Source organism: Falco peregrinus, chromosome 8 (genome assembly GCF_023634155.1).
Source record: "Falco peregrinus isolate bFalPer1 chromosome 8, bFalPer1.pri, whole genome shotgun sequence".
Lineage (NCBI taxonomy): Eukaryota > Metazoa > Chordata > Aves > Falconiformes > Falconidae > Falco > Falco peregrinus.
In genome coordinates this window covers 64,396,328-64,421,983 of record NC_073728.1, presented here as the reverse complement: position 1 = coordinate 64,421,983, position 25,656 = coordinate 64,396,328, and the positions used below count along the sequence as shown (strand labels likewise).

At 46.5% G+C, this 25,656-nt stretch overlaps 1 protein-coding gene across 2 annotated transcripts; it reads left to right on the top strand.

Annotated features, from left to right (window-relative positions):
* Positions 1 to 596: 596 nt before the first annotated feature.
* REEP2 (receptor accessory protein 2) lies at positions 597 to 21,218 on the top strand. 2 transcript variants are annotated; one of them, XM_055812886.1, is made up of 9 exons: positions 597 to 868; positions 1,081 to 1,153; positions 6,360 to 6,436; positions 7,603 to 7,671; positions 7,885 to 8,005; positions 8,537 to 8,650; positions 8,995 to 9,142; positions 9,448 to 9,605; positions 11,641 to 21,218. In XM_055812886.1, the coding sequence occupies exons 1-9, from the start codon at positions 684 to 686 to the stop codon at positions 11,713 to 11,715; spliced, it is 1,020 nt and encodes a 339-aa protein (XP_055668861.1). In that variant the 5' UTR covers positions 597 to 683; the 3' UTR covers positions 11,716 to 21,218. The 2 variants fall into 2 exon arrangements, with proteins under 2 accessions (XP_055668861.1, XP_055668863.1); XM_055812888.1 differs by lacking the exon at positions 7,603 to 7,671 and having other exon boundaries at positions 599 to 868.
* The last annotated feature ends 4,438 nt before the right edge of the window (positions 21,219 to 25,656 follow it).

Sequence of the window (25,656 nt, the reverse complement as noted above, 5' to 3'; positions counted from 1 at the left end):
GCGGCTTGGGGTTGGGGTGTGATGGTCGGCTGCGGGGGGTGTTAGGGTTTTTTATAGAAAAATAGTTTTCTAACAATTATTTTTTTTAATTAAGAAGTGGTTTATGTAATGGCCATTTGGGTGCGATCCAGAGATCTGGGCCTACTCAGCCCTCACCTGCAGTGTCTGTCCGGGCCGGGGGGCGGCAGGAGCCGCCCCTCCCCCGCTAACCCCGGCTCTGCCCGGGGGGCTCCGCTCGGCCGGGACTGCAGGGAGGGGGCACCGGCCCCGCCAGCCCCGCGGTTTCGGGGTCGGGGGCGAGCCCGGGAGCCCCGCAGGGCCAGAGCCCTTGGCCCCCGGGCCCCACCGAGCGGCCGGGGCGGGCGGCGCTGGGGAAGATGGCTCCGGTGGCCGGGGCTCCCCGTCTGCCCGCACCCGCGGCCGGGCCGGCGCCGCCTCTGCAGCTCCCCGCCGTGCGCCGGGCCCGCCTGCCATCTTCCCTCCGCCCCCTCGGCCCGGCAGCCCCCTCCCTCCCCCGGGCTGGGCTGGCCCGGGAGCCCCTTCCGTCCCCTCCCCTAGCCCTGGGCCGGGCGCCCCCTCCCCTTCCCTGCCCCGGGCCGGCCCGGCGCCCCCTCCCCTCCGCCGGGCCGGCCCGGGACCCCCCCGCCGCCCCCTCCCCCGTGCCGGCTGCGCAGCGGGGCGGGATGCCGGGGTCTGGCCGCGGCCCCCCCCGCTCTGCCGCGCCGGCTCCTCCCCCCGGGCCCCCGGGGCGGGGCCGCGCCTGCTGCAGGAACCTGCCCGGTAGGAGCCGCCTCCCGCCGCCGAGCCCGGAGCCGCCGCCGCCCGGAGCCGCCGCCATGGTCTCCTGGATCATCTCCCGCCTCGTGGTGTGAGTGCGGGGCGGGGGGCCGAAGGGGCGCGGCGGCGGGGGCGGCCCGGGGGGGGGCCGGGGCTGCCGCGGTGCTGCCGGTTCTGCCCCGCTGGGACCGGGGCGGGGGGGGGGGGGTGGCGGCCGGTAGCGGCGCAGGCGGCCGCAGGGCGGTGCCGGGGGCGGCGCGGAGCCCCCGGCTATGCGGGCGCTGAGCCGTCTGTCCCCCGCAGGCTCATCTTCGGCACCCTCTACCCCGCCTACTCCTCCTACAAGGCCGTGAAGACGAAGAACGTGAAGGAATATGTGAGTAGGGGTTCGCCGCGGCCCGGCCCCCCCGCAGGCGCCGGGGGCACACACCGACGCGGGGGTCGCATCCCGCAGACGTGGCTGCCTTTTACCGGGAGATGCTGGATGGGGCGGGGGGGGGGGAGCGGGGGAGACGCTGCCGTCTGGAAGCATCTGAAAGTGCAGGACAAGTTCTTTCCGCTTAACTTTATCCGTACTCCGGTTCGGGGCTGTATTTTGTAGTTTTTTCAGCATCACTGCTGTTTTCTCACAAAGGGCTGAGTAACCGTGCAGGGTGCGTGTGGGTCCCGTCGGGGTGCTGCCCCTGCCCTCCTGCCTGTGCCAGCTGCTGTGCCCACAGCCCCGGGCGCCTCGCAGCCTGCCATGCCCTCCAAGGGGTGTCCCTGGCTGGCCTTGCAGCAATGCAGCCTGCCATCGCCTCGCAAGGGGTGTCCCTGGCTGGCCGGCCAGGTGAGCCGCTTGTCTCAGGGGTCAGATGAGTTTCTGTCTACCTACAGCGAGGAATAACCTGATGGTTATAGTAACACCGGTGAGTAGGATGCTAGTTGTCAATATTGCGTTGTGACGCAGCCTGAGGCTCCTCGCCCCACTGGCTCCACTCCTCCCTACAGAATGACGCGTCAACAATAAATATTGCAGGATATAGGCCTTTTTGTCCCGTGCTGCTTTAGTTCTCTAGAATTGCCCTGACCTTCCCTATGTGTTGGCTTAAAATTCCACCTGCTGGGTTTGGAAGGAGGTGCCCAGCCGGGGTGAGGGTCTCGCTCGCAGTGCACAGTGTCACAGACCACAGCATCGAGCTGGGTGGGGTGGGGTGTTGGCTTTGGGGTTTTTAATAGTGGTCTCAGCAGAGAAGTCAAAATGCAAATGTTCAGGAGGCATGGATAACTGGTACGGGTGTTCTGAGCGAGTGTTGGAGATCTAGTCAAAACTACAGTGAGCCTTACTAAAATTCAAAGTGTATTAGTAATAACATTAGAAACTGAAAAGAAACTATTGGAATAATCGCACGATCCTGTGATTTCATAGTTACCTTTGAAGTTCTGTATGAAGATGTATTGTATCACTATTGCCTTCTCTGGTCTTCCTCTCCTCCTCCTTCCAGTTGTCTGTGACCTTCATTTGTTGCATGAAACGCATATTTTTTTACCCAGAGTTTTATTCTGGCTCATGAGTCTCTGTCACAGAAGGATTGTGTTCCAGTTACAGAATCTGTGTTAACTTTAAGACAGGCTCAGGTTTCGGAGCTTTAAATTGTTTTGCTGAGAACTTGAGGGGAGCAGGGGAAAACCCACACCACCCTTGTTTTTTAAAACAGCCTATAAAGACCTGGTAAATACAGAGCCTTTGAGCCTGTAGGCATTCTTCACAGTAAAAACTTGCTTTTTTTTCTGTGGGTAGGTTAGCTGTTGAGGTATTAAACGGTGTGTTTCCTTGTAGAACGTAAACATTGTGTTGATCGGATTTTCTTTTGGTAGATGTTACCTACACTGCTGTAAGGCTTTCCTAAAGAAATGAGACATGGTACTTGAGTACTGTAAAGTTATCTTAATGATAACATCACTACTAATGACCTGGTTGTAAGCCCCACTAGGGATGATGTGGAGAAGTGTGGCATGCATTTTGGGGTTTTGTTTAATGCTTCATTGATACAGTTTTCTTGAAGTAGATCATTCCAGATTATTGCAGCAGAAACTTTCCTCTTGTTTCTAGTGTCAGTGAAATACTGGAGTTAGTTTAAGAGAATTTATTTGAACTGCTGAAACTGATGTTATATAAATTATTTCTCCTTGAGAGAGCTACATCAGAAATAGGCATTCAGGTGTTGGACTGCCGTCTGCCTAACTCCTTCATCCTTGGAGCGCTTCTTCCTTCTCAGCCAACCAAGTGGAAAGACAGAGAGAGCCCAGTGTTGTTCAACACAGGAAAGGGTGCCAATGTCTGCTCAAACTGCTCTTCCTGGGAAAAGGCAGTGGAAAACCGGAATGCTGTGCTGCACGTTTTGAGAGCCGGCGGTGTCTGTGCACGGCTACTGGCTCACAGTGCTGAAGAGCTAACAGCAGCGTGGGAGAGGGGTCTTACAGGGGCATCTGTTGGTGTGTTGGAGGTTGAGTTGACACAGACGAAGCTACCACAGGCAGTCCGTCTGTGGCATCAGGGTACAGTGAAAACTTACTCTTCTCCCCCACCATGGTATAAATTTCTGACAAGTGCTCAAGCAGCTGTGATGAACTGCTTCTAGTAGGTCAGACTGTTTTAAAGTAATTTCTTTCTTTTTATGTGTCACCTTCAGCTTTGGTCCAATCTATGTTTCAGTTGTGCTTTTGCTTTTACTGACTTTATTTAGGGTTTTGGTGCAAGTTGGGGAGACTATCTACGTGCAGTTGGCTGAAATTGGTGGTCATCAGCTTCAGCAGCAAAGATGTGACTCCTTTTTAATGGATTGAAAAAAATACGGCTTGGTTGACCCTGTTTTTGAAGGTGTTTGTAATCTGTGGATTACAAACATCATAAGGAAAATCTGTAATTACAAACATAATAATAAAAAAAAAAATAGTGATTCTTCCCCTCTGCTTTCTGCTCTTCTAGTTTCTGATCATCTGCACTTCAGGGACTTCTAGAGCTAGAAGGTGGGTCCTTCTAGTTTATTTAAGAGCTAGATTTCTTTTTGTCTTTGGCTGTAGAGCGTAGGGTGAAGGGTGGCAGGAGAAGACGGAGAGCAAGAGACGTGTCCAGTATCAAAGACGTGAGCACGCAGTTTATTTAAATAGTTACAAAGCAATGTTTTCTGTTCTTCTCAGTTCTTCTTCTAATACCCCTGAGCATTCTGTTAGCAGAATGAAAAACTTTACTGAGCACTGAGTTTATGGCTTCATCAGGCTGTCTGCAGTGACCCCTCCTGAGTGGCATGAGCAAATTTCTGTAACCACGGTAGTTTTCACTAAGAAGCAGCAGACATTGTAAGTTCGTTGCTTTGTATTTAATGTGACAGTGAATTCACATCTAAGTGCAGGCATGCTGAGCCATGTATGAGACGGTCAGCTGGAGAACAGTCAGCACAGATCACTTTCTGAATTCTTTAATCAACTCATTCCTAATCCCCTGGATAGAAAAGCACCTTCTGCACATTTTGTCATCTTATTATTCAGAGCCTTTTCCAGATCTTTCTTGAAGATGAGCAGCACGGATCTCAGCACTGAAGCCTGTGGGATTCCACTGGTAACTTTCCTTATTGTGAGAAATGGGCATTTATTTTTATCCTTTGTTTCCTCTCTTTTAAGCAATTGTTAGTCCTCAAGAGTCTCTTTTTATCCTTGACAGTTTCTTTGAGTGTTTATTTAGGCCAGCTGGAAACTCTGTAGGAGCCCCCTGAACCCTGCCTGTAAGGGAGGTGCTGGAGCAAGAGCCTGTGGAAACCACATAAGAATTCTGTTACGTTTGTGAGATTTAATTTATGTCTGCAAAAAACATATACGTCATTATGCAATACAGATAGCTACGTTTCTGCTAATTGCTTTTATTAACATTGCTTTAATTTTACCTAATAATGAAGTAAGATTTACTGGTATGTAGCTTCTCTGAAATCTCTTGCCCACTGGGGTCCCCGTTTGCCCCCGTTGTTTTATCAATATTCACACACGTTTTCATACAAGGGCTGCATTGAAGAGTTCACCGTGCATTGCGTAGTGTTGCTTTAGAAGTCGAGTGAATGACACCTGGTCCTGGTCCTGTCCAAACAGATGATACAAGGAGAGAGAGAGGGAAAAAAAAAAAAAAAAAAAGGCAGGAGTGTACCATAAAATACAAGTTTTGCTACTTTCTGCTGTGAAAAAAATTGCACAATAAAGTGGAAATAATTTGGGCTGCTAACCACTGTTTTCAAAACCATCCACTGTGTGAGCAGGGGTGGAGGAAGCATAATTTTATTGTTTAGAAAGTTTTGGAGGGTCTTTCAAGAACAGATCGGCAAATTTTCCAATGTGTGCAAGTGTGGGGAAGTACCTGCTTTTATAGCTTCATTTGCTGTAACAAAGACTATCACTACTCTGTTCATGTAATTTTAATGTACGAATTAACGTGTGGATTTAATTTGTGGAATTTATTTGATTCAGTTTAGTTTTCCTTTCCCATTCTTGATGATACTAGGAGTTTTAAGTTGCTTTTAGTAAAGACTAAAAAAAGCTCTGAGCGAAGACCACTTCTTTCCACTTATCTGCCAGTTACATTTATTATTACTTCTTAACAGCATAGAAAACTGGCAATTTCCCTTATACGATATTGGCTCTTTGGATTTTGGAAGTTTTTGGGTAGCAGGTCTTATAATTCAACTGATTCCTTTTCAGAAACAATTGGCCTGTAGCTGAGAGGCTTGTTGCTACAACAGCAGTGTGTGTGTGGTGGGGGGGGGATTATTTTGTTTGCTTTAACAGAAATACCTACTGCTGCAGAGAGGGGTGAGGAAGGAGGGAGATAGACGGTCAGGATACAGGCGCACTGTAGTAGCACAAAGTGCACTCTGTAAATTCTACTCAGGACCGTAAACAAGGAGATCAGGTTCATGTGGCATGTTCTTTGCTTTCTGACCTCTCATCCTTAGTCACTATTTAAAAAGAAGAGAAATGCTCATGTAATTTCTGGTAGTAATGATTAAGGCAAAGAATGCTTATTAATGAGTTAGAGAAAATACCATATCTGTTGATTTGTGGTTTTGGTGTTGGGTTGTTTTTTTTTCTTACACACACACACACACACCCCCACACCCACCCCCACCCCCCAAGAAAAATCTTTAAATCAAGAAAATATAGGGCTACAGTTGAAACTAAACTTTTGCGCATGTGTGTATATATATATTTATTACAGTAATCAGGATATATGAAAGACTGTAACTTCAAGTGAACTGCTTACTCTTCACATAGCTTATTTGGGCCCTCAGCACTGTTGTGTCACAATGTTGCTACAGGGCGTGCGTTCACGCATGCCTCTGTATGCGTTTGTCTATTTGGAGCACATAATCCTACATGTTTTCCCAAACTATAATGTACCGTCTGGTATGTGACCCTCTTCATTAGCAATTGATTCTGTATGCCTTCTTGTTGTTGGATTCATCTTAATGTGTGGAGATGATGAGTCATTTTTACTGAGGAGGAATTTCACTCTCTTCCTGGTTCTGGTGGATGTCCATTGAGTGACTGCTCTTTTGCAGGTGAAGTGGATGATGTACTGGATTGTGTTTGCCTTTTTCACCACGGCAGAAACGCTCACGGACATCGTTCTTTCTTGGTGAGTTCCTTGGCGACATTTTTTTTTGGTTGGTTGGTTGGTTTTCTTGTTTTTTAAAGAGAGGGGAGTAGTGTCAGGATGCTAAAAATAAACTCTCCTTTATGAGTGTTCAGTCCCTATGAAAGGTCTGCAGATCTGTAGATGTTGTGGGTAGTAGCTGCTGTCTTAACTGTTTCATCTCGTATACTTGCAAACTATTAAGATAAATACACAGTATCTGTAAAAGGATCGTCATGAGATAAAATATTTTTGAGAAGCTGTTAATGTGAACTGATAAAGTTTGAGAAATGGCCTAAAAGACACTTAAAAAAAAAAAAAAAAAAAAAAAAAGAAAAGGCTGGTGGAAGGAAGGGACCTGTTTTGCTTTGCCAGCCTGTTGTGTGGAGGAGCAGATCAGGTGTCCGTGCTCTGAGTGGTTTTTGCTTGAGGAAGTTCTCTTTCGCTAGCGGGACTGGGGTGGCGTGGAGCCGGGGGAAGCAGGTTCTTAATCCTTTCAGTGCTGTGTGTCATGCTTGGCAGTGTGGAGGCCTCCAAAAATGACAAGTCACCATTACATGTGTTCAGCCAAACCTTTGGAACAGGGTGTCTTCAGCTTCTTCGTTGCTTTACTGTTTGAGCTTTGCATACACCTCTGAAAGAATACTAGCTGAGAGCGGCATCTTTTAAAGAAATACGAAACGGCTACACATGCCTTACAAAAGTGCTCGGCAGTGTTGCCTCTTCCTGCATAAAGTTTGAAAAGCAGACAAAGGTGTCAAAAGTACAAGAGCGTTGGCTTGTTCACCCACTTCATGGACCACAGAAAACAGGAGTCTCCTGCTGCTAATAGAGGCAGCAGGAGGTTTGCACTGCGCTGTTGCAATCTCTGCTGCTGCTTCCCAGAGTCTTGACTGGGTTAGGGCTAGAGATGAAGGACTTACACGCTGCCTCCTCTCTTGCATTTACACTGATGCTCCTTCTGTGTTGTATCCAGGGAGTGTACCTGCGGGAGGTGTCAGAAACAGCCATCAGCCCTAGCAGGAGCTTGAGATTTGCTGAGATATGTAGTTGAAAACTTTTGAAAATGAGAGGGGAAACTAATGTCATATTAACATCCAGTGGATACTCTAAACAAACTTCAGAATGACGAGAGTAGCTATCAGATTTGTAATTTGGTGTGTTTGCAGGGCTGAGAGATGCCCTGTTTATGGAGTTTTCATGGCTATGGATGAAAGACTAAATGAGACTCAAAGAAGGTATGTCCTAGGATTCCAAAGAGGGTTTTGCTATTCTGACCTGATATATAGATTCTTTTTGTTTCTGAGCCTTTGTCTTGCCTTTGCTCTTTCTGCCTGTGCTGCTCCCTACCAGTTATCTCCATCTGTCTCTGTGCTGATCTTGATTCCAGTTCTCCGTCTTTCTCTCCCTCTCCCTCTCTCTTTTTTTTTTTTCTTCCCTCTTTCTCTCAGGTTTCCCTTTTATTTCGAGCTGAAAATCGCATTTGTGATTTGGCTGCTCTCCCCTTACACCAAGGGCTCCAGTGTCCTCTACAGGAAGTTTGTGCACCCAACGCTTTCCAATAAGGAGAAGGTACTTGCTCGTTGTTAGAAGGTAGCGACGTGCCCGGGAGCTGGCTCGTGCCATGGGACGTGCCAGTTGTGCTGCTGCTGCTGACATGAGCGGGTGTTGAATGGTTCTGTCTCTGACCACGATGTCGTGCTGCAGCTTACTGAAGATTGTAACATAGCCAGTAGTTTGCCTAATGCTTAGATAGCATGTTTGGCTAACCCAGCGTCATGAGCCCACGTAGTCACTGTCAGTGGTTAAGCTCTTTGAATCACGATAGCAGCAGCATGTTTGGTAGCCGTGCTGGTTTTTCACATTGTCAGTATAAGCAACTGCATTGTTTCAGTTGTTGCAACTTGGAAACAGCATGCTTTAAGTAAAAGTTGCATTTGCAGAGCTCTGTGTAAGTAACAGAGAAACTGCAGTTATGTGGTCAATGACAGCCTGGAAAAAAGCATCCAGGTGAGCTTTGGGGTTTTTAGGGTGATGGTGGGGAGACTTTGATCATGTTTGCTAATGAGGAGCTAAATGCCATGTTCCACATTGCCTTCCTAGGAAATTGATGAATACATTACTCAGGCTCGTGACAAGAGCTATGAAACCATGATGCGAGTTGGCAAGAGAGGGTTAAACCTTGCTGCCAATGCAGCAGTTACTGCAGCTGCAAAGGTAATGCAACACCTTCTGTAACTCCCTAGCAATTTATTTTTTTTGTGCCAGCCATCGGTGCGATGGGTCTGGTAGGGACGCTGGTACTTGCTGGCACCTCTCCACTGTTTCCTTGCACTTAGTCCCACCCTTTGACTTAAGAAAAGTGGTGGGAGAGTGGAGTGGATTTTGCTTTAATCTCTTACCTGTTGATCTTGGGACCATACTTTTTTTTTTTCCCTTCTCTGTTTTTTTCAGAGCACCCTAGTGGGGAATAGGGCACCTTTCCTCTTCTAAATGGTCCCACGTGAGATGGTCCTGGTGGAGGCGAGGTGCCCCTGACCCTTGTTTTTATGTCCTCTTAGGGCCAGGGAGTGTTGTCTGAGAAGCTGCGCAGTTTCAGCATGCAGGATCTCACTCTGATCCGGGATGAAGATGCTGTGCATATACGAAGCCATGAGCCACAGGTGCACCCCTCTGGTGGGAGTCTTCTTGAAACCATTGAGGATTCAGGTACAGAACACCCTGCTAGGCCATTGTAGGAGGCCTCATGTGGGGAGCCAGGAGGGGAGGAAGGCTCCCCTGAGCTTCTCATGCGTTGGGTCGCAGAAAGGCTGCAAGATTCCAGATTATCTGGTAGGAGTTGCATTGCCTTCCTTCATCCCCTCCCATCTACTAACACATCTCTGTACTTTATGGATTATCCTTCTTAAGGATTGTTGACGTCCCCCTTTCATGTGGTCCTTCAGGATGGTCTGTTTTAGACTAAACATGATCTTTCAAAAGTATTTGCTAACACTTTTTCCCATACTCCTTAGCTTCCTGTTACTCCTCGGGAGAGGAGAGCAGTGTGGCACAGAGGTCTAACGGAATCCCGTCGGAGACCAGGACAGACCCGTCAGATGAAGATGCAGGAGACAAGCTTCCTAAACGCACCCAGAGCCTCAAAGCGCCTAAGAAGGTGGTGAAAGCTGAGGTGAGCTGTGTGTAGATTACTCCCAGCACAAACACTGATTTGCGAGCTTTGGTGGAAGGCTCTGGCTTCGTAGTCACGGTGTGTTTAGAAGCTGTCCGTGCAGACGGGGCTGGACTCTGCTAGTTGGGCCCTACGTGGGCTGACTTGCCGTGTACTCGCTGTACCAGCCTCTAGCATTTGTACTTCTATCATGCCTGTGAGACCCTGGCAGAAATCAGGAGCCAGCTTGGCTTTGGTTCAGGTTTTGCGTTGAAGGGTGCAGCATCGGACACTTCTGACGTGTTTTGTTGGCTCTGTCCTCAGACTGTAACAGACAGGAAAGAATATTTAATGCTACCGTGACGTTTAGCGCTGGGACAACCGCTTTCCCCTCATTTAAAATGCAGTGGTTCTGTACCCTCTTAGGTCTTCCTGGACTCCGGCGTATTGGATATGGGGAAGATGTAATTTCCTCCTCCGCACCGCTCCCCATTCCCCCTTGCCCCAGGGTTTTGTCTTAAAGTTTGGGTGACTGGTCGTCATTGAGCTGTCCCCTCCATATGTCCATGTGATGATCCAGGATATTTAGAGACATTCAGATGGGAGGCGAGTTGCCTGTATTCTTATTGTAAAAACACCATACATGGAAATAAATGCAGCTGCATCCGAGAGCCATTTTAGTTTAACAATTATTTTTCAGCTGTTGGTGTCTTTTGTAGAATGTGCCTTTTGAGGTGCTGCTTTCCAGGTTTTTGCTCTTACTCTTAAACTCTTAAACATTTCTTGTGGTTCAATTTATACATGGTAAAATGCTTCTCCCTTTTTGTGAAGTTGGGGTCCTATTTGCTTGATTCAGCTTGGACTCCTAATTTTATTTTTAATTTTCCTTTTAAGATAGAGTGCTCTATGACTGACTCACATTGTTGAGCTTTTCAGGCTAAATATTAAATTGGAGGAAAGTATTGCTTAGAGCATCACTTCAAGTTGTACCGTTAACTTGATTTTGCCGTGTACAGGACAGGACACCTCTGGGTGTGATGAAGATGTGTGTAACAGAACTGTGGAAGAGCTGAGGTTGGAGGGGACCTCTGGAGGTCACCTGGTCCAACCCCACAGCTCAAGAGAGGCCATCTAGAGCCAGTTCCCTGAGTCCAAGCCCAGATGGCTTTTCACTATCTCCAGGGGTGGACGTGTAGGTCTGAAGATGCATTTAAAATCAGCCTGGATCTGTTTTAAATACCCAAGGCTGATTTCTGAGCTGACCTCCTCTGTTTTCTTCCCTACCATATTAGATGGCAGCAGGGAAATAAGAGGAACAAAATCTGATTCCAAGCTTCCTAGTGAGGAATTTTTAAAATGAAATTGTGAGAAGACAGTAATGCCCGTTCTGTGGTGTTTATTGTGAATATAGAAATTCTGATAAAGCCCTTTGCAGGCATGTTGGGTTTTATGCTCAGTCTGTTTAGATCTTTGGTTCAGATGCTGGAATTGCCAGAAGTCTTTGACTGAGATCTCCAAGACTGCCCAGGAGGGCTGAACACATCATAGATCATATATGCACTCCTCTTTCTGATCTCTACAATGAAAGGCACTGGAGCGAAGCGTGCAAACTAGTTCAGGATGTTCCCACGTCTTTCAGAGCACAGCATTTGGAATGGCACTCCAGAGGCAGAAGAGTTGTAGTAGTGAAGTGTTATGCGAATGCTACCAGTTGGAAATATTGCTGTGTCTAATCTTCTGTTGAGACAGCTGATTTTACTTTATTTAGTTATTATACAATAATATATTATATATTGATTTTATTATCACGCTTGTCCTGTTCTAGAATGTTGTTCTATCCAGGTTGCTATTTGATGGATATGCTCAGTGTGATCTGTTTGCTAACCAAAACCAGATGGAATGGTGAAATCGCCTTTTGGAAACAACAGATGACATGGACAGGGGCGTCATCGCCTTGGAGTTGTGCTGCCCTGGTTTTGCTCTTCATTCTTCTGTCTTTCTGTTAGACATTTAGGTGTTACAGTAACCTAAGATGCCTCTTTTTCTTTCTTCTCAGCTTCCAGTAAGAGGCGTGAAAGCCCGCCCTAAGAAGAAAGCTGCAGGCTCTTTTGCTTCTGGCGAGTCATCCTAAGGAGACCTCCCCCTCCCCAGCACCTGTCTCTGTCCCGGGATTTGCCTGTCGCTTTCGAGGGGAAACTCCCCAAAGGAAGGGAGCTGAGATTCATGTACATAACAGATATACTGCTTTGTAGAGCTCATTCCAAGGCAAGGGGGAGGCTGGGATTCAGAAAATGGAGGAGAGGATACATATCCTCAGGAATTTTCTCCTTTTCATCTGTTTGTTGGAGGGGATGCTGATATGTCTGTACATAGCCTGTTGCTTTGGAATTCCCACTGTGTAACCCTAGTTGGGGAGAATCTTTGCTGGAAGAACTGACTAGGGTTAGAGACATCCATTGCACAGAAGCTGGAAAAATATTAGACACTGGAGTTCCACAGGGGTGGGTGGCTCCCTAAAATGTCTTCTCTTGCTCTGGGTATTCTTCTGCAGCTGCGTGTTGTTAAGAGGTGCCCACCATGATTCATCCTCCCCAATGGACTGTACTCGTTATGTCCATCCCCTTTGAGAAGGTGACCGAAATGATGTATGCCGAGTGCTTTTGAGCATACAGGACTAGCTCATGTGAGGAGTGTGTTAAATTCCCATTACTAGTACTGGAAGATGAAGAGATTGTTCTTTATTTTCTTTTTTCTGGAAGGTGAAGTGAGGAATTGAAAAACTGACTAATTAAGAAAATGTGCTGTTGTATGCACATGTGATGGAGTAGCTACAGGTCTCTGTACGAGTTAACTGCTGAGAAGGAAAGTTGGGCACCTGTAAGATTTTGGCTCTTTTGGAAGCTGCTTGGATTTTGTTTCAGGTTCAGTTGTTCGCCTTGATTCCTGTGAGAGCATCCGTGAGGCGGGTTCCATGCAGAGCTGGCCAGGAGACTGTTGCTTTGCCATTTAGCAGTTGAACTCCATGTTATCCTGATGCTTGTTACTATGGACAAATTCTTTCATTCTGCCAGGTGACTGGGGAAAATCCAGCTCAATATAGTCTGCAGTCATGCCTGAGAATTTCGGAAGTCCTTGTCTCTCAGCTTTAGGAGATCCAGTTCTCAGGGCATGAGAACTGACAAATAGCTAATGTATGAATTTTGCTAATTCCAGGATTCCGTTTATGGTGGGGGATAAAAAGCGGGGAGCAGGGCACAATACAGTGATTAATTAGTCCACTTGCTTGATCCTGCTGCAGCCCTTGCACAAATTTTGTCTGACCATGTGCCATGTTTATCAATGTCCTGAGAGTTGACCAACCTGTAACACTTGGGACAGAGCTACGCTGAATGTAGAGTATGGATTGTGGGAGTGAAATTGCAGTGCTGCAGAGAAAATTCCCATCGTGCCAAGCCTTACTGGATTCTAACCTGTTGAACATTGTTAAGGGGAGATCCCCGCCGCGTACACGTGCCAACAGGGTCGGTGGGAATTAATGAGATGAGGGTTCCTGTTGCCGATACCTGTCATGGGGGAGCACTGTTACATGGGTGTCTGAATGAATACTCATGGTCTTAATGTTTACTGAAAGTAGTTATCAAAGGAACCAGGCTTCTCCGCCCCTGCTGAAGACCGTTCTTAGCGCTAGGTGCAGGCATTTGCGTTTGCCCACATCTTTTGCTGTCGCATTTCTGAAGTTATGGTGGATTCTTCACAGAGCCCAGTATTGTACCACTGACAGTGTATAGAAGCACTTCTGCAAGTGCATTCCACAAGTATTTCTGTCCTAAAGAACAGCCTTTCAAAAGTTCGTGAAGTTGAGGATTAGGACTGAATTTTTTCTTGATTTGCATTCTCTCGGTGGCAGATTTTTATGAATTGACCAGTTATTTTAGGAAACCAGTTAAGCTGGGTTTACCTTCATTTGTAGCTTTTCAAAAATGAAGTCTTGACAGACCATGTCAGAAACTTGCATCTTGTCAGAAATACTCGTCTGAAATTATCCGCAAGGCCTTATCCAGAAGCCAGGAGAAAATCCTTGCTTTGGCTTTGAGTTCTGAATTTCACAAAAAAACCCAAGTATTTTGTCCTTTTTAGTTTGTTGGCAAACATTGAATACGTATCTCACTAGTACATGCAAAGGCATGTCCTGAAGCAGGAGTTCTTTCTGTTTCCAAAGGAAATTCCTCTTTCTATGAGAGGGATAAAAATCTTTACTGGTTGTGTGGAAGACGGAGTTGTGAGGAATTGCTGTCCTGGATTTTACTGTACTGAGCAAGAGAGAACCATTATTCTCTATATACCAAATATCTCTATGACCATATTTCTTGAAATATTTTTTTAAAACTAAAAATTTCCATAGCAAATTATTTACGTAAATCATTGTGAAGGACTTGATTTGGAAGCCAAGGACTGGGTAGTCCCCTTACGCTGATCTTCTTGCCCTTGCCTTGTGCGTGCGTTGTGATAGTCTCGGAGCACTCGGGTTTCATACAGTGACTTTCCAGAACGTTTTCTAGAATCGGTTCATTTGTAGTAACTTCCTGCTTTGAAGCATAGGAAGAATTTCTGAAGACTCAGTTTCGGGATTTGGATTGACCTTTGTCTTCCTGTGCTAGGTCCTGTGCCAAGTGTCTTTCACTTAGCACTGATGCTCGACGTCGGTAGCCTGTGGGCAAGTACGGGCCAGGCTTAGCCTGGCTTTTGTTGTACAGGGGAGTTAAATGACTTCTGGCTGTAAGAGAGTCTGGGGTAGAGTCAGGGACTATTATCTAGTCTGCGATATGAAGCTGGTAATGTCAAGCAGCAGAACTTACCCAGAGCAAGAACAGTGTCTTAGCATGGACACGATTTTCTTCTTCCAGTACAAACGTGGCTGCTAGATTGTGCTCTGCTTGATCAAAGCCTCTGCAGATCTGCCACCACCCACGTGACCTCTTAGTGAGTTTCTAGATATAGTTCAGCATTGGATGACATGGTCTTGCGCAGAAATTCTCTTGTTAATGAGAACGCTGAATGTGCTGTTTTGATAAAATGCTTTTATCAGCTTTGTTCAGTGTTTTCAGCAGGAAATGCTGGAATGTAGTTTCTCTTCAGTGTCATCTGTGAGCTTCATTGTGCAATTAAGCAAATGGTTAAATCTTCACCTAGCAATAGAACCCCTTGTGTTCAGTAAGTGTTTATAACCCTTCTCTAATATGTCTGGGCACAGAGGGGAAACTCAGTAAGAGAAAATGATACCTGGAGGTGGGGTGTGGAGGGAGTGGTATGTTTGTGTCAGACTTTGTGTGCCTAAAAATTAGCCCAAAATACCTGTACCGTGAGATACAACGTCAAGCCATGACTACCTTTTGGAAAGAAATGTACCTCCATGCTTTGTAATACTACAAGTCAGAGTTCGGCAGTTGGAAAAGTGTGAAATGTGGTTTCCCTTCTAGAGAAACTTAACAAGTTGCTGCACGAAAGGGAAAAATGTTTTCTTGCTTGGCAGTATTCTCCGTGGTGGGTAAGAAATAGGAAAATATAGGGCAGACTGCTGACAGGTTTTAAACCTTAAGCTTCAGCTAAACATCTTAATTTCTTACTGTTCTTTATCAGGTTTCTGATTCTCCAGCCTTACGTTTCCAAGGCTGGGGGACTGATTTCTTTTAGACTGGAGTAACTTCCTTGGTGGGAAGAGGGTGTATGAGAGAGGGCGATGCTGGTCTTCTTGACCAACACCTGACCAACACCACCAACAAGCAAAGCTTGTTGCAGGGAAGCTGCATCTTCCCCCGTTGCAGTGCATTGCATTCCATTCACTGTCCTTTTGCAGTGCTGGGCTTTCTTTTTTTATACATCCCTCTTGGAAGTATGACTCCCTCACAGTATACGGCCAAGTAATTTCAGCCCTGAAAAAGCAAGATTTCTACAGAACCCCCACTTGCCAGAAATTGTTCTGTATTTTTTGTCATCTTAATCAGCAGGAAATATAGTGCCTTAGGAGGAAGGTGGAATAACTGTGGAATACTCTGCTGGTTCTTGGATCTGCACGTTGCATTGTATCAAGGAGGCTTGCACATTAACTTGAAGTGTTGTCGTACGCTTGAGAGCAGCTGTGGGATTGAGCTGAGTTTTCCTCTCTTGTCTTCCAGGCTTGCATATAATGCTGGAAAGTGTGGCTTACTGCCTAAGGGAGAAATCTAGGGGGTAAAAAACTCATTTTCTTATCCTTTCTGATGGGGACAGTGTATTGTCACATTGCTGTGCCTCTTGCTGGGGAGATGATGAATCACATCTCCGTGTGATTCGGTACTGCAGCTTTTCTTGCTTTACCCACTATGAATTTGCAGTGTGCTGCCTGGCTGGAGTGTGCTGTGGTGCTGCTTTCTGAGTCGCCCAGTAAAGTCAGGTACCTGGAAAACCAGCAGGGAATGCTGAAGCTGTATGAGCTCATAGAATCATCGAGTCCTCAGAGCTGGACCACTCTGGAGGTGATCTCGTTCAGCCTCCCTGCTTGAGCAGGGCACCTAGAGCAGTTGCCCAGCAGCTCCTGGGTGCTCTTTGTGGTCTGGAGCCTGCTGAATCTAGTGTTCCAGACCTGGAATGTGCAGAAATGCATACACTGCAAGGGGCAGGGGGGGCGTGTGCTTAGTGCTACCGAGGAGAAAGGATTCCTGGTCACCTTACATCTGGAATCTGGCACTGTTACAGGACACTGTAAACATAACTCGGTCATATTATTTATAGGTGGTGTTAAGAAGCCTAGAGTCTTCAGAAGAGATCGTAAGAGGTGGACGGAGTAACTTGTGGGAACAATTGGTTTGGGCAGTAAATGGAGACCACAGACCTGCACAGCAGCTGAGAACCTGTTCTGTGCGATAGAGTGGAAGATGGGCTGCGTGCCAGAGAGTTGGCCAGAAATACTGCTGACTTTCTGATCCTCAAGCAATACGTGAACTCTGCACCCTACAAATTAGAGCCTGATTTCTCTCTTGCAGCACTTCTTTCAGCGCCTTACCTTTCTGAGCTGGGCTTGAGCTACATGCATTAAGATGCCTGAACCTTTCATCACTTCAGAACAATAAAATTTCAGCGTTACGTCAGCGGGCAGCTGATGTGCAGGGAAGACCTGGTGAACATCGAGTACCTCACATCACTTTGTAGTAGATATGTTATGGTGGGAAACCACCAGCAGGGAGCTCCAGAGGATGCATTCATCTGGGAATTTACCCCACCACACACAAAACGTGTGGTTTTGGGTGCACCAAATGCTGGGCTTTGCTGCGCTTACATACACAGCTCTCTGTGGAACCCCAGAATTTAGTGTCAGAATTGCCAATGCTCTATTTCTGATGAGAACTGGAACCAAAATTATATAAAGTGAAAAGAAACAGTGGCAAACTGGTGGGGTTTCCTGCAGTTTTGCAGGTAAATCTAGGTCTTTGCTGCTTCTTTGCCTAAAACCTTTCCGTGAACCCCTTGTAAGCAAACAGTTCCTTGCTCTGTTCTTCAGCTCCTATCCTTTCATGACCCAGTTATGTTTCTTATGTGTTCACTTACTAAGCAAGGGGCTACTTCCATTTTGCTGCCTGTGACATGAAAAATACTGCCTTCTAGAGCCGAAATTTAGCCTTTTTCCATTATTTAATCCTATTGACCTAGAATCATAGAGTGGCTTGTGCAGCAGGGGCTGAGGCTGGCAGCCCAGGTGGGGTCTGAGCATCTGTTGCCAGTAGCAGTTTGACACATCCCCCTTTTGCAGTGGGTTCTGGCTGAGGTGTGCTTGCTGCGGAGCCTCGGGGCAGCGGCCATCTAGTCAGGTAGTGTTGGAAGTGATGTTTGTGGGAAGGTGGCAAGGAAGAGTGAACTGGAAAGGAGCAAGAGTTCAAGTCTTCTGGAATATGTAACTGTCTGAGACGAAAGAATTTGTGGCAGCTGTAGAAGTGCGTTGCTGTGCTGACTTGCCGAGGGTGGGTGTTTGGTCGTGTTCTGTGCAGCAGGTCAGGGAGGAGAGTCGGGCTGGGTGGCAAGCAGATAAAACTGTTACATGCAAGGGAGCTAAGTTTTTATCCTAAGTAATGCTTAGTAACTTAAGAAAAAGGAAGTTGGAAGATTTTTGGTGGCTTTCTAAAATAGGAGGTAAGTTATCTGGATCCTCGAACACAGTATTGAATAAAGCCTTGTCTATTCGGGCTGCTGCCGTTTGGGGAAAGCACTGAGCTGGTGGGCTCTCACTTTGGCTCCTCTACTAGACTATTTGTCAAATGCTGTGAAAATCACAGAGATACAGAACATTTTTATTTTGACATGTTACCATGAGTTCTCAGGCATGCTGAGCTGTGTGTGGGACAGTGTTGGCTGAATGAAAACCCGGCAAGAAAACAGAGAAATGGAGGCAGCTCTGGCAGGATGAGGATGACTGAAGGACCTTCCTTGAGTGCAGAAATCAGAGACTGAGCAGCAACGCCTGGTTTTCATTCAGCATTTTCCTGACAAAGTTCCCGTTAGCACAGTGCTGATCTGAAGGCACAAGGGAGGGTTGTGAATTGGTTTTTGTCCACCAGAGGGTATAGGCATAACGTAATGTATGTCATGAGAGCGAGCAGAGGCTTCTCCGCTAGCGAGGATGAATGTCGGTATTTGCTGTGCGTGGGAGCGAAGGTCCAGCCTTAGGGTGGGAGATACCCACACCCCCCGGCTGGGGCTGTGATGGAGAGGTACGAGGTAATGCTGCCGTTAAGACGGAGCTTGCCGGCCTTTCCAATCCAGCCAGTTCCCAGCCAGGCTTGCTGAGGCAGTACCGTGTGAGGGCAGCTGTCCTCAGGCCCCCTTGCTGCTGTCCTCAGACCCCTTTGGTGGCTACTCCAACCACCTCCTAGCCGAAGGAGGTAGCTCTCTAAGTGGCAGTTCCCAATGCCGTTTGCAATTAACCCATTTCTGCGTGTTTGTGTGTTCAGTGGTGTTGCCCTAATTGATACTCTGAATTTTGTGGTATTTTCCAGTAGGAATGAGTAGTTTCTTTCAGTTAGATCTATATGCTGTGAAAATAGAAGCAATTTTAATCTAAAAATACAGATGTCTCCAATGGTTCCTATGGTAATTTGTGACCATGGCAACAGAGAGTCAGCATTCTGAAGAACAGACAGGTTGGTTTGGTTGTTTTTTTTCTTTGTCAACAATGTGATTAGTAGTGCAAGTGTTGCAGGAAAAGGCACTGACTTTATTTCTTAACTGTACGAGATCATGTGGGCACAAGGGGTTTGGATGCTGTCTTGGGTGCGGTTTTGATGGAAACGCTGATGCGGTACGGGTTGAGGGGCGTAAGGGGGGTGACAGCCCGGGGGGCAGCCAGCAGTCAGCAGCTACCCCGGGGCTCCCTGCTGGCTCTGGCCCTGCTCAGCACCCTCGTTAATGACGTGGGTGATGGGGCAGAGGCACCCTCACAAGGCTGCTGGTAAAGCCAAACCAAGGGGTGGCCGGTGTGCCAGGAGGCGGTGCGGGAAGCAGCGAGAGGAGCACGGAGTGTCTGACCTTGCATCTCAAAATACATGGGAAGCCTGACGGGAGCATAATGAGACAGTCTGAGGTGCTCTCTGATGCTGAGAAAGAGGAGATCTTTTATCTGCAACGTCATAGATGGAGACTTACAGGCTGAAGAAAGGTCCAGGACATGGCAGAGAGGTTAGTGTAGGAAAGAGAAACAGAATTTAGAGTAGGGCTGAGGATTCTTTATTGTCAGGCTTTGTATGAAAAAAAACCAAACCAACTGATACATTTCTGCCCCATGTTTCCATCGTATGGTCAGGGTTAAATAAACAACATAGTGCTTTCAGGCAGGTGCTAAATTTCAACTAAAAGTTTTGGATTGCCCTGAGGTAACTGTGACGCCAAGAGCATGTATTGCATTATAGGAAACACTTAGTAAGGATTTAAAGAGTTACATTTATAAGAAATTAATATATTATTGAGGGAGGTACAAATGGGCTCTCATGGCCAAGCCTCATATTTAGTGACCACCTCCCTGTGCCAGCATGGAGCTAATGTAAAGGCTCTCCGCTAGCAACGCTCGGTGTCAGTTTTATAAGGAAATGTGCTGGATATAAGTTTAGCCAAAGCCAAATCACAGAATTTTCCAAGCTTTCTCTTTTCCCCAGGCCCTGTTGGGGAATCTAGCAACTGAATGGAAACTGCAGCATTGCTGCTGCTGCTTGCTAGTCTGAGGCAATGCATATCTTGAATTAAATAGAATCTAAACTGCATTGAAAAGCCATTTTTTGTAGAAGCCAGCTGTTGGGACCATTCTGTTTGCTGCAGGAATACTCTAACTGATCAGTGGAGCCACTGTAGTGCTGCAAGGCTGTTACCCCAGAAGGGGAACATGGAGAAACCCAAACAGAAGTGGGTGGGCTGCTGCAGCCTCCATCCCCGCTGCTTAGGCTGCATGGTGGCAGCCTGGAGTTCACATACATACTGGAAAAGCCTCTTACTGATGCCATCACCAGTTTACCCATGCTCTGAAGCATGGTGGTGTGAAATGACTGAGTTACTGGGGACTTTGGCAGGGGAGAGGGAGTTGTTTGAATTCTTTCACTAGTTTTTGGTAGTCGTTCAGAGTCTGGTCGCTTGCTGCAGTATGCTGAGTTAAATGTAGGAACCCTAAGGCATCCCAAGCTCTTGTTGCGCTTGCTTCGTTACCCAGACTCTTTCTGGGTATCTTTTTTACATTCTGTTTTGCGAAGAGCACTAAAGCATATCATGTATTATCTCTTCGATATCTTGCTGTTCTACTTCCCTTTATTTTCTCATATCTCAAAGGTCCCGTTGTTTTGCTTCCGTTTTTTCCCAGAGCGCTATACGAAAGGCTCTACCGATGCAGATGTGCTTTCATTCCACAGGGTGGCAGCTGATCCTTATTTCCCTTCTTGGTTATTTAGACATTTCTGCTAAAAGCAGCTTTCCTGGCCAGGTTTTCCTCCAAAGCCTAAGGGTCACGAACCTGTAAATACAGCCCTTCTGTCGGGGTTAAAGAGTTTTTGGGAAAGCTTGTTGCATGGTGTCTACTCGGGCTGTATCTACTTGCTGAAGATTGTAGCAGCTGACAAAATGAAAACAAAAAGCATCATTCAAGGACTAAATTTTGAATATTACATATTGCTGCTGTTTTGTGGGGGTCTCTCTTGTAAGCAGTGCTGCAGGCACAACACAAGCGTGTGGTGGCACCTCCAGACAGAAGCTGCTCTGGTGCAGAGGCTGAGTTACCGATGGGCTGGGGGAGAGAGGCTCTGGAAGTTACTCATTCACTTTTTACTTCCAGTTTATTTTGACAGATAAATGTCTCGGATAATTTTAATTGAAATTTCTTTATGTCATTGTAATAGGTTTATGAGTTGCAGGTATGGCTGTTCTTTGCTATTGCGTTTACATGGTTTCCTCCCACCCTGCCCCAGTTTCTCATTATTGATCCCTGTGAATATTTTTTGCTAAAAGGCTGCTGTTTTGTTATCTTCTCAGACTGTGCTCCTCAACTGCTTTAATTTATCTCCGTACCTTTCTTATGTGTTTAGTCTTCCGCCTTTCCCCCTCTCCATTGATGAATAAAGATATGACAATTAACACAGTGTCCTGCTGTTTCTGCCGTGTCAGAACGAAGGCAAGTTTTGAGAGTCTGGTTTGTCCTGGCCTTGTTCTCTCACTGAAATGTTGCCTCTTGTTAGGCTGTGCCCACTTCCCAGCTGTGAACCGAGGACTTGGGCTCATCTCTCACATCACAAGTGTCTTTAAGTGTCCTTTTGGCGGCTGCAGGTCCAGATACCCGAGGAATCGGGCTCGCTTAGTGCCACGGGTCTGCGAGCCCTGCCCATGCTGCAACGGCAAGTAACTTCTGGGGAGGGAAGGGTGGGAGGAACGTGTGTGTGCAGGGTTGGAGAACCGTGAATTCCTGTGTCTGGGTGCCTGTGCAGAAGCAGGGGTTGCAGCCAGTACTGCGCAGCTGCGGCACCTGGGCACGAGGTGTTAGATGGGTGATCAGACAGTTGCGTCCTCGCAGGGCGGGTGACGGGAGCTGTGCTTGGCACAGGCACAGAGGGGTGAAAATTATGAGAAAAAAATGGGCAGTGAGGAGAATTTTCCATGGTTGTCATGAGTAGTTGGTCCTCCACAGGTCCTGCTAGTGAGTGATGCAGGTGGTCAGGGCTAGCGGTTGTAGTGAAGGGAGTAAGGGAGGAGTTCAGCCGGCATGGCTTCCCACTTGGTGTTCGGGCTAGATTTAGCTGGTGGACCAGGGCCTCCAGCTGGAACTTAGCAACAGCAGTAATGGACCGAGTCTCTGGTTTTGATTGAGTTGAAATCTTTTTTGACTGTGAAATTCAGCCTAGCACTTTTTCTTGCCCCCCGCCCCCCCCCCCCCCCCCCCCCCCGCAAGTGTAGTTTTCCTTTGGGACTGTCATGTAGGTGGAGCCTTTCTCTTTTCCCTCCTTGCTGTCGGTTTTTCCTCCCAATGCTATGGATGTCAAGCCTGCCAGTCTGCTGCCTCCGTGGATGTCCTCATGAAGGAAGCAGATTTGCTGCTGCCTCTGTTTCAGCCAGCTCAGAGTTGATGTTCCCAACCCCAGCAGTCAGAATTTGAAATGTTTATGTAGTAAATAGAAAGTGTTTGTATTTCTGAGCATATGCAAAATATTACGTGGTTATTTGGCTCTCTGTGTAAGTCTGTGACATTTCCTATCCCCACTTTTCCCAGAGGACAAGTGTATATTCATGTATTTGTCATACGCTTAAATGTGATACAACAGCACTTGACCTGTGCAGAATGATTACAGGAGCAGTTAATGAGTTGCACAGGTTTGGACTTTGAGTTTGCTTGTTTGTTAGAAACTGGCAGCTCCTGAATTCCAACCTCTCCTCCTCCTCCTGGGCCAGCAGGCTCAAGTGTAAAGTACCACCGAATTTGTGAGTTGTAGGTATTAGGTTAGAGATGATTGGCAGGCAGCTTAGTCTGCTAGCACAGTGATGGAGATAATCCTTTTGGATCCCAGAGATTATTATCTGGTGAGGAGCATTTGTCCTGGTTTATGATGTTGACTCACTAGAGCTGTCATTATTTAATAACGTGGGTAACTGCGAGGCTTCGGAGGCATTCCCTGCATTTGGTAGATTTTTAGATTTTAGATTAGATGCAATTCCCAGCCTGGCTTCCCATGGAATGGGAATACAATTTCCTGTCCTCAGCTGGCGTGCTTTTTTCTCTACCAGTCAGAGGGGGGATGCGTTGTGTTCTTCCTAGCATACAGAAACTGTTAGAACTGTTTAATAAATGAAATGCCGTTTGGATACATGAGACAGGGATCAAAATGAAAACAAGGCTACAAAGCAATGAGATGTCTTACGATGCGTATGTGCTCTGCCTTTGATTTGAGGTGTGAACCCAGGCCCTCGCATTCCTTCAAACAGGCCCCGCTGCAGGTGGGATCAGTGAAATGCCAGGTTTCATTTGGAAAGCTGGCTAGTGGCAGTATCGGGGTGCAATGGTATATCCATGGTGTTCTGGTTTTAGCCTTAAATATGTGTATTAAATGTTACGTTTCATATAATTGTGCCCAGCCATTTGGCCGCTTTTTACCTAATCTGGTTTGGTTGGCTTTTGTGTGCCTTGTGAGTAGCTTTTCTTGGATGGTGTTAAGTGGGTGAAGACCCTTCTGAAATGAGTATGTGTAAAGAAAAGGATCAGAGATACTATGAGAGGAGTGAATAATTATTTCAGGGAATGTCTGTTTAAACCTTCCAGTCAGCTTTTGCACAAGTTTTTATGTTAGCGAAATTACAGATGAATGAAGCCAAACCTTCCCGTTCATTAGCACCAAAGAAACATTGTCACTTCAAACTCCAAGAAAGCTGGAACAGTGAAACCTGTGCCAGTTATGGACAAACAGACACAGCCTTGTAGTTAAAACTTTTATTCTCTTAATCAGAATAAATTCTTCAGCACACAAACTAAATAACTGTGATTATACATACCAGAACAGTTTTCCTGATGGAAGAGGAGCAATGTGGTTCCGGCAGGAATGCAAACACGCTGTTGCTATGGAGCTTCTGCCATCATCATAGTGGAAGCCACTGCAAGTGCTGCCACGCTCCGCTTGCAGAAAAAGCAGTCACAAACTCAACTGATTTTTACAGAATTCATTAATTACATGTTATAGCAGTGAAACAGGAGAGACGGTCCCACCAAAGTAATTTGGATCCTTTTCAGAAAGTGATCTAACTCATGTGCCAGGATTTACATTAAATTTCCATGCAGCAAGAGAGCAAAGGCCAGACGCAGGGCAAGAAGAGCTGCTCAGTCAGCACGTAGGTACAACAAAGGCAGTGACCCGGAAGAGCATACAGCAGCTGAATGAAGTCCCTGTACACAGATGTGCACATCTGTGGTAGAAGAAAACACCCACCCTGAAGAAGTGACTTGAAAGAAGATGTTTAACAATTAGAACTATGAAGTCTGGAAAATCCTGGCCTGTTTGGAGCTACTTAGAAGAAGAAAGAAGTAATTGAGTATGTCATGTGGTTTAAGTTACTCATTTAGTCCTGATTGGACGCTGTCATTCCTACAGTGCATGCATCTCAGCCATGCATCTCGGATGGATTTCTGGACACAGAAGATGGTATTTTACTAAACTTTACATACCTAAACCTTTAAATGTCTTATAAAATACACTCTGATTTGAATTTTGTGCGTTTTGCCTGAATCCTTTTTTTGTGCAGAAGTGTTTGGTATGGAACATAGACTCCTTAAATGTAGAATGACCTTCTCCTCGCATGTGAGGTTATGCAAATGAAAATCGCATACAGTGATCTCTTCTTGCTGCCATAATACATATCAAATATTGATCCAGTGGTCTCTTACTGCTCAGTACACCTTATTTCCTAGAGTTCTTTCCAGGTGATTAAAGACATTATTTCTTGGAAGGTAGATCTGTCACACTGGTTTTCTCTTTTTCCCTGTTTGTTTTTTATTTTATTGCCATTATTTTCTTTTGAAGCTCTAATGATGTCATCCTGTACCCCTGAAATCAAAAGGAATTTAGCTTTTAGATACTGTAGATTCCTTTGGGGTTTGTATCTATGTTCAGCAGCTTTTACAATGCATCTTAACTTATATTAATGTTCTGTTATTCCATGAACCAGGGGGCATGGGGGCTTGTGCCATCCTGCCTGCGGGGCAGGCACCAGCTCCGAGAGGTGAGGAGGCGTTCGTTTCCTTGGGACAAGTCTTTTCCATCGAATCACATTTAATTTGCAGTGAGGCTGGTCCCTAAACTCTGCAGTGTTGTGAAACCCAAAACTGGCCGGTGGCTGTACACTTGTGAGATTCCAGTTCTCCCATTTGCCTGGTTTGCCAGTTAGTAGCCCCACTCAAACGCAGCTTTTTCCTTTATCTCTTTCATGAAGCTGGGACAAGCAAGGAACAAATTTCATCATATTGACCTTACACGGACCGTTACTGCCTACTCCTTTAGCCTGAGTGTTGGTCACTACGCACCTTAAAATTTGGCGCTTTTTTTCCTGACTGTAGAAAATTAAACATGGGAGATCCATTTCATGTTGCTCTTGAAAATGCCGCTTCCTCTTTCCAGTGAGCTGCCTGATACATTGTGCTGTGAAATTTCCATCCTTCCCCTTGTTATTGCACACAAAGGAATTATTTTTAGTGTAGCTTGACAGGCTGGTAAAAGGAAGCCATTTGAGAAGTGAGGAGGGCTGAAGTTCTGTAGAAATTCCAAGCAGCTCTGCACTGAATCATCAGTCCCAAGAGCATGGAGACATTCCGTGGAAATGTCACACAGACCTTCTGGCATATTAATGAGGAAGCAGCAACGAGCTTTCAGTCAGGTTGGTTTAGCGTTCCTGCGCAGATTGCCATGAGCCCTCCCAGCATTCGCTAACCGAGCAGTTCAGGCAAACCCAGGGTCAGCGGGAGCACTGGTGCTGTCTCTGCCGTGGTTTAGCTGTGTTACAATCCTGCTTCTTTCCTCAGCTTTTACAAGCTGGACCCCAT

Coding starts and splice junctions, on each gene's coding strand:
- REEP2 (XM_055812886.1), top strand. CDS start 684: ATGCCGGGGTCTGGCCGCGGCCCCCCCCGCTCTGCCGCGCCGGCTCCT. Junction 869..1,080: donor ATCATCTCCCGCCTCGTGGT/GTGAGTGCGGGG, acceptor TGTCCCCCGCAG/GCTCATCTTCGGCACCCTCT. Junction 6,437..7,602: donor ACGGACATCGTTCTTTCTTG/GTGAGTTCCTTG, acceptor GTGTGTTTGCAG/GGCTGAGAGATGCCCTGTTT.